At 46.2% G+C, this 14,020-nt stretch overlaps 1 protein-coding gene across 3 annotated transcripts; it reads left to right on the plus strand.

Annotated features, from left to right (window-relative positions):
• C14H8orf33 (chromosome 14 C8orf33 homolog) lies at positions 1–1,997 on the plus strand. Of its 3 annotated transcripts, XM_058699552.1 has the most exons (6): positions 1–130; positions 219–264; positions 382–560; positions 791–875; positions 1,079–1,225; positions 1,577–1,997. In XM_058699552.1, exons 1-6 carry the CDS (start codon positions 125–127, stop codon positions 1,714–1,716), a joined length of 603 nt encoding a protein of 200 aa, XP_058555535.1. In that variant the 5' UTR covers positions 1–124; the 3' UTR covers positions 1,717–1,997. The 3 variants fall into 3 exon arrangements, with proteins under 3 accessions (XP_058555535.1, XP_058555534.1, XP_058555532.1); XM_058699551.1 differs by having other exon boundaries at positions 23–264; positions 1,580–1,997; XM_058699549.1 differs by having other exon boundaries at positions 28–264.
• The last annotated feature ends 12,023 nt before the right edge of the window (positions 1,998–14,020 follow it).

Here is a 14,020-nt window from a genome sequence, read left to right on the forward strand (position 1 = left end):
CCAAGGCACCGCCCACAGCGCCGTCTGTGCCCAGCGGAACTCTGCGCCGCACACGCGTTTCTGCAGGGGGGATTTCGGCCTCGGACCTCAGGCCCCACGTAGTCTCCGGCGGCGACTGCGGCGCATGGCGGTGAGCTGCGCGGTGAGACCGCAGGGGTCCCAGGGACTTGGGCCGTTGGCGGCCCCCCATGACCCTTGTGCTGTCCCCCTTTCTCCAGGCCCTAGGACATCCTGCTCGGGAGACATCAGTGGCCGCAGGCCCAGGTACTGCCCGCGCTCCGCAGCCCGCGGCTGCCTGGGTCGTTTCCCGGCTGCCCGGGTCGTTTCCCGGCTCCCCGGGTCCTTCCGCCGTAAGGTCCCATCCAGTTCGTCTCTGCTTAGGGCACTCCACACGCAGTGACGCCGCCGCCCGGGCGCACCCCGAACGTGGTGAAGGCGACGCAGCCTCTAAGAAGCAAAAGAAGAAGAAAACCCGGAACGGAGCCTCTGTGGCGAGTGGAGGCGGGAAGGTCTCAGAAAAGCCCTGCTCAGAGGACGCGCCCCTAAACGCGGAGGCTCAGGCAAGGGCGGGCCTCTGTCGGGGCGGGTGGAATTCAGCGCTGCATCCCGGGTGTGAGTGTGCTGGCGGGTGTGTGTAGTCTCGGTTTTTCTGAGTTAAGGCCGGGATGGGATGGGGTGGGATGGGATGGGATGGGGACGGAGGGTGGGAGGGAGGGGTGCCTGTGGGATGGGGCTAGAGCCCACGCTGTCCTGGTGCGGTCTCACAGCCACTCTCCCCGTTTCATCACAGGCAGAGCAGCTGGTCCGGGAACTGGCGTGGTGCGTGGAGCAACTGGAACTGGGCCTCAAGATGCAGAGACCCAGTCAGAAACAGAGTGAGGGGCCTTTCTGTAGAATTGGGGGGAGGTGAACCATGATAAAGCTGTGGCCTTCAGGTGGTGCCAGGGGATGGAATTGTCGTCTTTCCTGTAGGATGATAGGCGGTCAGAATAGAGGAGATTCCTAGTTTGTTTGTTTGTTTGTATTTATTTATTTATTTATTTATTTATTTATTTATTTATTTATTTTTAATCCGTAGAAGAGCAGGCTCTTGGGGCAATCCGAACCCTGCGTAGCGAAAGAACCCCCTTGCCCCGGAAGAGGCAGCTGATGCGCTCCTTGTTTGGGGACTACAGGGCTCAGATGGAAGCCGAGCGGCGAGAGGCCCTTCGGGTTCTCAGGACTGGTGAGGAGCTGGAAACTGGTTGATTTCAGGGGGTAGGGAGGAAAAACCTAGGGAGTGACTGGAAGAAAGCTAGAGTAACAGGGCTGGCAGGGGTGGAGAGAGGAGATGGACTCAGGGAGGCCTGGGAAAACATGGAGAGAGAGCTGGGTCCTCTCTGGAACACAGATGGCAGGCTTGGACCCGGGACGCAGAGCAGCAGAGTTAGCACTGAATGTCTCAGTGATTCTAAGTGGAGTGTGATGATAATACCTACCCTAAGACTTTGAGAAGTGAATCAGTTGATTTGTCTTAAGGCACAGGTAATGTTAGCTGCTTTTACTCTGTTCTGATACTCTGTCCTCTCCCCCACAGCAGCCCGCACAGCCCAGGTGCAGCCTGTAGCTGAGGCCACCAGAAGGAAGAGCGGAAGGGTCTGCAGGACTCGCCAAGCAGGGGTAGCCAAGGCCACCCTGGACACTCCTGATGAAGAGTTCAGGTTCAATTTCTTTTAGCCTGTCCTCCATCCTGGAACAGTTCCCCTCCCTGGGGAGCATGGGGGTTTCTGTTGAGTGCAGAGCCTTTCTGGGAATGCGCTGTTGGACAGATGTGGTTTTGTCCATGGTCCGTGGATCTGGTGCCATGGCTGTTGGACAGATGTGAGACCAGCATATTGAGCAAATTTCAGATAAGCACAAGACCCATTTGTAGGTTTTCAAATGAAATGTGCTTCCTGCCAGAAGAAGGAGCTCCATTCAGAAAAGCTTCTACAATAAACTGAAGTGAGTGTTCAGCATGTCGTTGAAAGAATGTTTTACTTAATCTTTAGCCTGACATTAAGCAGCTGTTTGTAATAAGGACAATGGAGGAACCTATATAATTGTTCAGTGGTGCTCACCTATAAAAGAACGTCCTGTCAAATGATGTAGTGCTTTATGCTGTAATATCACATTGTAGTAAGAAAACTATTTTCTGTACAAATGGATTAGTGAATTTGTGTGCTAATTATCTGTGTTAGGTGAATACAGATGAGGCAGGTGCCTGGCACTTCTGGCTCCAGGCTCACCACAGTGCGTGGTCCTTTGTATTGCTTTCATTTCTGAGCATGTGTCATCCTTAGGGAGCCAGTGTAGCTCCCAGAAGGGCAGATTTGTTCTTAGGACAAGAGAGCTTCTTGCCCTAACAATCCTGGCCGAAGACCTGGGTTGAGCTTCAGTAGATGACCTCTGCAACGTTTGGCTACTCCAAATGATAGTCCCAGTACTTCTGCATCAAATTGGGTGACTTAATCCTCAGTGGCTGTGATGCTGTCTTTGCTGGTGTCTCCCAAGCTTGCATCCCAAGCTGGATAGATACCAGGAGCCCAACTGCCTATTCAGCATTTCTACTTAGATGTTTTGTGGGCATTTCAAACTTGACATATCCAAAACATTTATTGGACCCTACATCTCCCTTTGTCTTTTGCTTTTGAGTCAATGGCCCTACTGCCCACCTAGTTGATTAGGCCAAAAACCTATGTCATCCTTTCTTGCTTTCCTTCTCCCATACATGTGTTCTGTACTTCAGCTGGTATATGAGTTCTGTCTTCAAACTAAATTTCTAACCTTTTGTGCTTTCTCTCTTTACTGCTAGACATTCTAGTCCTGGCCCCAGCTCTTCCCCTGACTGCTCTGTGAACCTCCAGGTGTTAGTGTCCCATATATCACTCTTACCTCTTGTGTGTTCATTGTAGCCAGTGATCATATGTATTGGGCCCTATTTCTCTGACCTAGTGACTTTATTGTACCCAGAAAACAGTGTGAAAGCTGGTGGATGAGGCCCCACTTAGGGGCTGCACACATTTAGGCTTCTGACTTGTCTCTCTGATGTGGCTCCCTTTTCTTGTTCCCTCCTTGCTGGCTTCTTGTCTGCTCCTGCGATAACCAACTCAATCCTGCCTTAATGGCTTCAATCCTGATAGGATGTTCACAAAAAGTCCACTTAATTGTAGCAGGTCTTAGACTCTGGGGAAATATAGTGCAAGGGGACTGGGAAACAGGAAACATCTGAAGACCAGAGATGGGAGGGCACTATGTGGCCTCTGACTGGGCCATCAATCCTGCTTCCCTCTTAGGTCATTTTTCTACTCAGGGTGCTCCTCCTTCTGCTTATACCCAGCTATGTTCTTGGTAGTGTTTCATCCATGGCTTGCATGTTGGGCAACCACAGCTAAGTCACACTCTTTAGCCTGGCCTCAGTTCATCCATCTATAAGTGGGGTGGTTGTAGGTAGTGCTGGGTGAGGTTAACTGGAGCTTAACCTGCACTGCTCTCGGGTGTCAGTGTTCTGGTCTATGCAGCAGGCCCTGGTGTGTAGGGTGGGGGTCTCAATACCAGCTCCGAGGCTCTGCAGCCCATGTTTGGCTTTTCCCAGTGGCCTTTGCAGCTGCACTCACATGTCTGATACAAATAAATACCACTGGATGATGATCATTTGTTTTACAAACTTTTATCAGCACATGCTTAGTGCCTGACGGCTTGTTCCAAAGACTATATTCTTTCCAGCAGAGGCGAACCCTCCTCCTTATTTGAGTCCCATTGTCTCCTGAAAAAATGGAGGTGTATCACCTACCTACTGGGTGCCTGGACAGGATACACCCCAACCCCTGAGGTTTTGGAGGTCCCTTTAATGCACACTTGCAACTGCACATACCCCAGGTATCCTGGGACTCCCAGGAAGCCCCCAGCCTACTTTGCCCACTTGATGTGTCCCTGTGGGACTCACTAAAAGCTGGGCCCACTGGCCTGAAACCCCCTCCAGTCCTGCCCTTCCAGTCCTGGGCTCAGTTGTCCCCTCACTTCTGGTAATGTGGACCCCCTACATGGGGAGCTTCAGAAACAGGTCACACTCTGACCTTCTCCCTGTTGTTTTCCTTGGAAAGAAATGCTAGTTCCTTACAATTCTCAATAATAAATTCCAGAGGAGTAGAAGACAAAAAGCTGTAAACTAACCTTTAGAAATGCCAGGGGAAACATAGAAAGACCTGTTAAAGATTGGAGTGTGGGAAAGACTTTTGTAATTGAGGAAAGCAGAGAAAGTGAAAACCTAGTGATAGAAACATGGTTCAAGAAGTGGAATGTAAAATGAGATCACTGCACACCTGGTAAGGGAAGATTTGAAGAATTTTATAATTGATTCCATATCTAGGCTCAGAGTATCTGTGTCAATGAAGCTGGGAGACCTTCCTAGCCAGATTACAGACTCACTTGGATCAGGTAGCAGATGGAAGTGCCAGAATTAGATGCCCCATGACACTAATCAACACTCACTTTTATCCCAGGCGTGAACCTGAAAGCCAAGACCACAGTGATGGTTTTGGCCAAAACCATGGAAAGACCTATAGTAAGCACACCCTAAATGTGGATTGCCACAGGATGCAGGTGGCTGTGTTGGGGACCAATGAAGAGTAAGGAGCAGAGGAAGCACAGGGTGAAGGAGGTGAGCAGGATGTAGCTGAGGGTTTGTTGATGAACTTCACTATGGGGGTTTCTCAGTGCCTCACAAAGACGCCAAGTATCATAGCTGTGAGAACAGAGAAGAGAGTTGTGTTGGCCAGAGCTTTCCTCAAAAACCAGAAAGGTCACAGCCTTTGGGGCAGGGAGGGGTGGGGGGTGGCAATCTCTCTGATTCTTTCTAAAGTGATTGGATACTTCACATAGTGGTCTGCACTGATGAGAAAGCAGAAATGTAATGTCTCAGTTTTGGTAATTCTTACACATTTCTATCGAAACAGTCATATTGGAACGTTTGGACATATTTCTCCACGCAGCTACAGGGAAGGTCTTTATGCATAATTTTAGATTTACATTTCTCATTCCCTGATGATTTTATGCAAACAAACAAACAAACAACCCCCCCCCCCAACCCCTCTATTCCTCTTCAGTGTACAATGGAGCTATTTATTTTGTTGTTTCTCAAAGGGAAATTATACTAGATTCTTAGATTTACAAATATCATTTCTCCTGGTTATGTCTTCAGTATGCATGGTAATGTTAATTGGTTTTTAGAAAATCCCTCCTAACTGAACATTGATGATATGTGAGAGTTATTGGTTTTATTAGGTTCAATACTGGTGATGAGAGAGTGTGGGGCAAGCTGAGGGCAAAGTCCAGGCTAACAGCACCACCCCTCCCCCCCAGGTGGGGTATTCCTCGGACACTCCTGGCTACCCAAGAACAGAGGAAAGGGGTTTAAGTGCTTGCCATGGTGATGTGGGGAACAAAGGCAAGTGAAAAATTAAATTCTCTTACTGCCTGTAGCTCACTGACAAGTCCTTGAAGCTTGGCTGTCTTGATGATGGCACTTTGCTAGGGGCAAAAGAGAATCTTAGCTTAACATTATCCCAACCTTGAGGATCCTGTAAGTCTACTTTACCATATAAAAATTCCTTTGGAAACTTCCTTTAGCCCAACTCTCCCAAGATACATACTGCAATCATACTCCAAGTTTATGGCCCTTGATATACATCTGAAGGGTCTCATGATTGAGGTTTTACTAAAAGGTAATACATGGTGTTTTCCTAGCAACAGCTAGCCCCTCAAAGTCCTGGAAACCTGCTTTCAAAATATGTTAAGACTTACTCTATCCCTAACTACCCCCCCCCCCGCCCCCACCCTGAGGGTATATAATCAGTTACCCTGCCACAACCCTGGTGCAGCTTTTCCTGCACACAGGTCCTGCTCCTGTGCCTTAACAAAATTGCCTTTTTGAACCAAAGATGTTATCAAGAATTCTTTTTTGGCCATTGGCTCCGGACCACCCCACCATCACCCCAAAACTTCATCAGTATTGCAGTTCTGTGGAAAATTGTGCTAGTATTTTTGGAAGTGCATACTGAGATATTTAGGTGTGCAGTGTTGTTATGTTTGTGATTTATAAGGTTTTATAATACAAGAAAATATTTTACAATAAAAAATGTGAAGCAAATATGGCTAATTATTAATAATTCAGTCTAGATAATGTGTTTTATGGTATTCACTACACCATTCTCTTCACTATATTTGAAATTTTTCTTATTACATCAAAAAAGATGAAAAGCCAAATTGTCAATGGCAGATCCTGCTAAGTTTAAAATACATTTACCTTAACTTTTAGTGGGAGAGTATTCATTAATCTCTTAATCTCCCAAGTGAATTTCTAGTGTAAATTTAAACAATATAAAGTCCTAATAAGAAACAAAACTATTTTGTCAATGTTAGTAAATTCTGCCATAAGATAGCAGTTTCCCCTCATTTATGACTGACAGCAGTGTGGACAGCTTGCCCATTGTCATCTCTGAACAATGCCATTGGTAGGGATTTTGGGGTAACACCAACTTTCTGTATAGTTTGAAGGCCAATTCTGCAGTGTGATTTGGACATTGTCCTGAAGGCTTACTATACCTCAGGCCCATTTATCTAACTCTATTGACATTTCTCTGAGCTTCCTATCACTTCTTAGAGAAAACAGACACATTTGACTGTAATTTGAAGAGTCCATGTCTGCTCTTAGGTCTCACTTAGAATATTTTTCAGTAGCTGGACAACTCCCAGGTCTCTTCAGCCCGTTGAATCTTTCCATTTCTTTTCTTTAAAAAAAAAAAAAAGTTTATTTTCGGGAGAGAGGGAGAGAGACAGAGAGAGACAGAACGTGAATGGGGAAGGGGCATAAAGAAAAGGAGACACAGAATTGGAAGCAGGCTGCAGGCTCCGAGCTGTCTGCACAGAATCCAATGTGGGCTCGAGATCATGACTTGAGCCGAAGCCAGATGCTCAACCGGGTGAGCCACCCAGGCGCCCCGAATCTTTGCATTTCTGAGACATCAGAACATCATTGAACATCATTGGTTCTCTTACCAAGGTCTTTCACAGAGTACAAGTTTTAATTTTATAAACCTCACATTATCACTTGTTTGTTTGTGGATCAGTGTTTGGTGTTGTGCATTAAAATTCATCACCAGGGGTGAGAAGGAAGAGCAGCATGGAGACCCTGAGCATGAGCTTGTCTCACCCCTGAAACACAGCTAGATCTGCACCAAACCATTTTGAACACCTAGGAAATTGATCTGAGGATTAACACAACAATCTGCATAACTTGAGCCACAAAACTCAGTAGGTACATGGTGTGGAGAGGTGACCTGGAGGAGAGAAAAACCATGGAGGGTAGGGAACCATTTTCATGGAGAGAGGACAGAGAGAGAAAGAGAAAGGGAGACAGTGTGGCACATTGGGATCATGCAAGAAAAGCACTCCCCCTGAAAATTGCTGGAGAGAAAGAGAAAGAAAGAGTGAAAACACTATTAGGGGACTGAACAAGAAATCTGTTCCCCGAAACCATTGATGGGGAAAAGGAAAGGGTTTCAATACCATCAGGATTCTATAAACAGTGGAGCGTAGAGTCTGAAGTTTCAGAGCTCAGTGCCTAGCAGTGCTCTGGTGAGGAAGTAGGGCGAATCCCCAGGAGCAGGCAGTGTGGTCTGAGGGGTCTGTGTGCCACACAGGGAGAAGTGGTTCCCCTGCGTGGACTGCATTTGGTACAGACCATAAGGCTTTTCCACAGGCAAAGGTCCCAGCAGACTCTGGAGAGCAGCCTGTTGCTGCGCACTGAAGAAAAAGTTCTCAGACGTTAGGCTGAGTGGACATGCAGGGCTGCCTCTGCCAGCAAAACAGCAGCAGCATCAGACTGCACATAGCCTTTATTTAGATAGAAGTATCAAAGAATATCAAAGCAAGGAAAGAGAGTACAAAGGATCTTTAGATAGTAGCCAGACATAGGTCTGGTGGCTACCTGAAGGTATGAACAGAGTGTGTGTGGTTTTAAGGGTTCTCAGGGAGTTATAGCAGGTGTTATATCTCAACTGTCCTTTGGGGGATCATGGGGTTCTGTCCTCATAATGCTATCATTTGCAACCTTGAGACCAGAATATTACTGATATTTCAGCAATTATCTCATTCACCCTTTAGGACTTATACACTCTCTAGAAATAACTCCACAGCAGCCACATTTGCTGGTACTGGAACAAAGATGCCAGAGTGTGGGGAAACCTGGCACCAGCTGTGTGTTGTGATTTGCCATAATCTCTGAACCTCTGCCACTGTGCCATCCCACAAGTGTTTTCTGGGGCAAGCTGGCACCCAGCCATTCCTCAGTGAGACCTTCCCCTGGAGAGTTGGTGCAGGTCCAAGCCGCAGGAGTCTCTGAAGTGTGGGGTTTTGAAACACAACCCTGTCTGAGATAAGGCTCTGGAGGGAGGTGCTCATCTGGCAGGCAGACAGCTTGGACACGGAGAGGGTAGAGGCAGGGAGTGGACAGAGGCCTGGAACAAAGGAAGGGTGGTTGATTGTGGGTCGGTGAGAGCCCAAAGCTCCTGCACCAGAGACTGAGGAGCTGGGTGAAGCCATTTCCACCTCTCCTGCGCAGCGCAAGCACACATACACACTCATCCACCCTAGTAAGCTAAGCAGCACCACCTAATGGAGAACAGAGCCATTACACCAAGCGCCACCAAACTCACCCTCCAAGCACATCCCACAGAAGACCAGCACCAGTCACTCCACCTGCTTAATGCACGGACTAGAGACTGCTTCATAGTTTCAGTTCTAGGGTAAACTGGATGTAACTTCATTTGGGTTTCACTCTGTTTGCTTGTTCATTGATTTGTTCGTTTTCTTTTTTTCTGTTTTTGCTTAAATTGTTTTCTTTTTTCTTTCTTTCCTTTCTCTTTTCTTTTCTTGGACACAGAAAGAGAAAATTTTATTTTTTTTTTACTTTATTTTTTTATTTTTAAAATTTTATTCTATTTCATTTTCTTTATTTCATTCTATTCTATTGTGTAATTTTTAATAATTTTTATATATTTTTTCTTACCTTTCCCCCTTTCTCTATTCTATCAAGCTTCTTTCAACAAGGAGACCAAAACACACCTAGCATCTATCTTTCTTTATTTGATTTTTCTTTCGTTCTTAATTTTTTAATTTTAATTTTATTGTTTTTTCTTCCTCCAAAATGACAAAATGAAGGAATTCACCCCAAAAGAAAGAACTGGAAGAAATGACAGCCAGGGACTTAATCAAAACAGATATAAGTAAGATGTCTGAACTAGAATTTAGAACCGCAATAATAAGATGGGGTTGAAAAAAGCATAAAAGACACTAGAGAATCCCTTTCTGTGGAGATAAAAGAAATAAAATCTGGTCAGGCTGAAATTAAAAATGCTATAACCAAGATGCAATCTCTAATGCATGCCACAATGGCAAGGATGGATGAGACAGAGCAGCAAATCAGTGATATAGAAGATAAAATTATGGAGAATAATGGAGCAGAAAAAAGAGGGAAACAAAGGCAAAAGATCACAATATAAGACTTAGAGAACTCAGTGACTTAATAAAAAAGAATAACATCTGAATTATAGGAGTCCCAGAAGATGAAGAGAGAGATAAAGGAGAAGATTTATGTGAACAAATTATAGTAGAAAGCTTTCCTAATCTGGGGAAGGACACAGACGTGAATATCCAAGAAGCAGAGAGAACTCCCATTAGATTAATAAAAAAACAGTCATCACCAAGGCATATCATAGTCAAAGTCACAAAATACACAAAGAAAGGTTATGAAAGCAACAAGGGAAAAAAAAAAAACCTTAACCTATAAGGGAAGAGAGATCAGGTTTGCAGCAGACCTATCCACATAAATCTGGCAGGCCAGAAAGGAGTGGCAGGATGTATTCAACATGCTAAATTGGATAAATATACAGTCAAAAATTCTTTATCCAGCAAGGCTGTCATTAAAAATAGAAGGAGAGGGGCGCCTGGGTGGCGCAGTCGGTTAAGCGTCCGACTTCAGCCAGGTCACGATCTCGCGGTCCGTGAGTTCGAGCCCCGCGTCAGGCTCTGGGCTGATGGCTCGGAGCCTGGAGCCTGTTTCCGATTCTGTGTCTCCCTCTCTCTCTGCCCCTCCCCGTTCATGCTCTGTCTCTCTCTGTCCCAAAAATAAATAAATAAAAAATGTTAAAAAAAAAAAAAAATAGAAGGAGAGATACAGAGTTTCCCAGACAAACAAAAACTAAAGGAGTTCGTGACCACTAAATCAGCCCTGCAAGAAATTTTAAGGGACGGCTCTTTGAGTGGAGAAAAGACAAAACAAAATAAAAAGACCAAAGCCAATGAAGACTAGAAGGGACTAGAGAACATCACCAGAAACACCATCTCTACAGGCAACACAATGGCACTAAATTCATATATTTCAGTAAATGGACTAAATGCTTCAATCAAAAGACATAGGGTATCAGAATGAATAAGAAAACAAGACCCATCTATATGCTGCTTACAAGTGACTCATTTTAGACTTAAAGACACCTTGGAATTGAAAGTAAGGGGATGGAGAACCATCTATCATGCTAATGGTCATCAAAAGAAAGCTGGAGTGAGGTGCTTGGGAGGCTCAGTCGGTTAAGTGTCTGACTTCAGCTCAGGTCTTGATCTCCTGGTTTGTGGGTTTGAATCCTGCATCAGGCTGTCTGCTGACAGCTCAGAGCCTGGAGCCTGCTTCAGATTCTGTGTCTTCCTCTTTCTCTGCCCCTCCCATGCTTGCACTCTGTTTCTCTCAAAAATAAATAAACATTAAAAATTTTTAAAAAGGAAAGGTGGATTAGCCATACTTATATCAGACAAATTAGAGTTTAAAATAAAGACTGTAACAAGAGATGAAGAAGGGCATTATATCATAATTCAGGGGTCTATCTACCAAGAAGAATTGAAAATATTTATGCCCCTAAAATGCAACACCCAAATATATAAGTCAATTAATCACAAACATAAATAAACTTATTAATAATATACCATAATAGTATGGGACTCCAACACCCGACTCACAGCGATGGACAGATCGTGAAAGCAGCAAATCAATAAGGGGACAATGACTTTGAATGACACACTGGACCAGATAGACTTAACAGATATATTCAGAACATTTCATCCTGAAGCAGCAGAATACACACTCTTTTCAAGTGCACAAGGAACATGTGGGTTAGGGTTAGGGTTAGGGTTTAGGGTCAGGGTCAGGGTCAGGGTCAGGGTGAGGGATAGGGTTTAGGGTTAGGTCCCAGGAGGTTTCTTGCACTGACCCTAGTGCAAAGCAGCTGTGTCCCCGAAGGGTTGAGTGGAGGTCCCAAGGGAGTGTGCCCGTCAGGATTAGTCTTTGGGTTCCAAGGCCAGACAAATGTATGGGCCACCCTTTGGGTAGGCCTCAGGTATTCTCTCGTGCAGCTGCAGTTGTGATTTGGAAATGACATGGTGAAGTTCCATGTTCCATGCTGCGTATTTGTGCCCTGATTCTTGAGCCCCCTGTTCATGTTGTTGTTAGATTTGGAATTGGGTGCCCATGGGGAGAGATCCTTAGGTAGGGTTAGCGTTCGGTTCAGGGAAATAGCCAGTGCCGAAGCGACTCCAGTTTCGTGATCTCCCTCTAGGGTTGAATTGAGGGCCCACGTGTGGGTTCGGGTCAAGTTTAGGGTTAGTGTTAGAGATAGGGTTAGGTGTAGGGTGAGGTTAATGGTTAGCGTTAAGGTTAGGGTTAGGGTTAGGTCCCAGGAGACTCCTGACACTGACCCCACTGCAGGGCATTTTTCTCCCTGATGGGCTGAGTGGAGTACACAAGGGCGGTTTCCAGTTAGGATTTGTCTTGTGTTCAAAATCTAGGCAAGTGTATGCAACGCTCTTTGGGTAGGGCTCAGAATTCCTCTGTTGTAGCTGCAGTCGCGCTTTCATAATGACATGTTTATCTTCCCTGTTCCATGCTGAGTATTTCTGCACCGATTATTCAACCTCTGTGGGTGCTGTTTGCAGACTTTGGCATTGGGTCCCCATGGGGAGAGAGCCTTAGCTAGAGTTTGGGTTCAATCCAGGGACGTCTCCAGGGCAGAAGCGACAGCATTCTCGTGAATTCCATGGAGGGCTGAAATGGGGCACATGGGCGGGTGTGGGTGTGGTGTAGAGTTAGTGTGAGAGATCGTGTTAGGTTTAGGTTTAGGTTTAGGTTTACAGTTCTGTTTAGGGTTAAGATTATTTCCCAGGAGGTTCCAGATCCTGAACCTACAGCAGTGCAGTTGTCTCCCCGAAGGGATGACTGGAGTGCAGAAGGGAGGGTGCCGGTCAGCATTAGTCGGACATCTATATCCGCCAGACATCTATATCCGCACTCTTCGGTAGGCCTCAGGAATCCTCCTGTGCATCGGAAGTGGTGCTTTGGAAATGACATGGTGATGTTCTACATTTCACACAGAATTATCCTGTACCGGTTTTCAACCTATTTGCATGCTTTGACAGACAGTGGAATTCGATCCCCATGTGGAGAAAGCCTTAGCTACGGTTAGTGTTTGGGCCAGGGAAATCTCCAGGGCTGAAGTGACACCAGTTCTGTGATCTCCCTGTATCAATGATGTGTGGGCACATGCATGGTGCGAGTCAGGTTTAGGGTGAGTGTTAAAGATGAGGTGAGGTTCAGGTTCATGTATATACTGTGGGTCACCGTTGAGATTAGGCTTGGTCACAAGAGGCTCGTGGCACTATACCCCCAGTAGGGCAGTTGTCCCCCCACAGGGCTGAGTAGAGGGGTCTAAGGAGGGTCCCAGTCAGGCTGAGTTTTGGGTGCCAGGGCCACTCCTTGGTTAGACCTCAAGAAGTCCCCTGGGGAGCTCCTTCTGGTCTTTGGAAATGACATTGTGATATTCCAGGTTCCATGCTGAGTAATCCTCCTCCGCTTCTGGGGCCCATGTCCGTCATGTCCTCAGACTTAGGAATTGGGTCCCCATTAGGAGAAAACTTTAGCCAAGGTTGTTTCGGTCCAGTGACATTGCCAGGGCCGAAGCGACACCATTGCCGTGATCACCCTGGGTGGCTGAATGAGGGTCCATGCGCGGGTGCGGGTCTTGTGTAGGGTTACGTTTGAGTTGGGGTGAGGTTTAGTTTGAACGGTATGTGAGTGTCACAGTTAAGGTTAGGGTTAGGTCCCAGGAAGCTCTAAGTGCTGAAACTCTTGCAGGGTAGTGGTCTTCCCAGAGGATTGAGTGTAGGCCTCATTGGAGCGGGGTGTTCAGGCTTAGTCTTTGTGAGCCAGGGCCAGCTGTGTGTGCCGTCTTCAGTTGGGCCTCATCAACCGCCTTGTGCAGCATCGTGCAGGCATTGGAAATGTCGTGATGATGTTTGATGTTCCATGCCAAGTAAGTCTGCACCGCTTTGGGCCCGTTGTTTGTGGTGTTCTCAGAGATAGGAATTGGGTCCCCATCCAGAGAGATCCTTAACTAGGGTTAATGTTCTGTCCAGGGACTTCATCAGTGCTGAGGTGACGCCATTCCTGTGTGTCGTGTGTGTTGGGTTAGGGTTTGGGATTGGGTTTGGTGTTAGGGGTTAGGGTTACGGTTAGGGTTGGTGTTAGGGGCTAGAATTAGGTTTATGCATTAGGGTTGGGTTTAGGGTTATGGTTAGTGTTTAGGGTTATGGTTAGGGGTTATGGTTTGGAGTTAGAGTTAGGTTTAGGCATTAGGTTTGGGTTTGGGTTAGGCTTAGGTTTAGGGTTATGGTTTGGGTTTGAGAGATCAGGTTATGGTTAGTTGGTAGGGCTAGGGTTAGGGTTAGGTGTTGGCGTTAGTGTTAGGGTTTGCATTAGGTTTAAGTATAAGGTGAGGTCTAGGTCTAGGACTTTGGTTATGGTTATGGGTTAGGGGATTGGATTAGGGATTAGCGTTAGGGTTAGTGTTAGAGTTTTATGGTTAGGGTTAGTGTTAGTTTTAGGGTTTATAATTTTAGGGTT

The sequence above is a fragment of the Neofelis nebulosa genome, chromosome 14 (assembly GCF_028018385.1).
Source record: "Neofelis nebulosa isolate mNeoNeb1 chromosome 14, mNeoNeb1.pri, whole genome shotgun sequence".
NCBI classification, from domain to species: domain Eukaryota; kingdom Metazoa; phylum Chordata; class Mammalia; order Carnivora; family Felidae; genus Neofelis; species Neofelis nebulosa.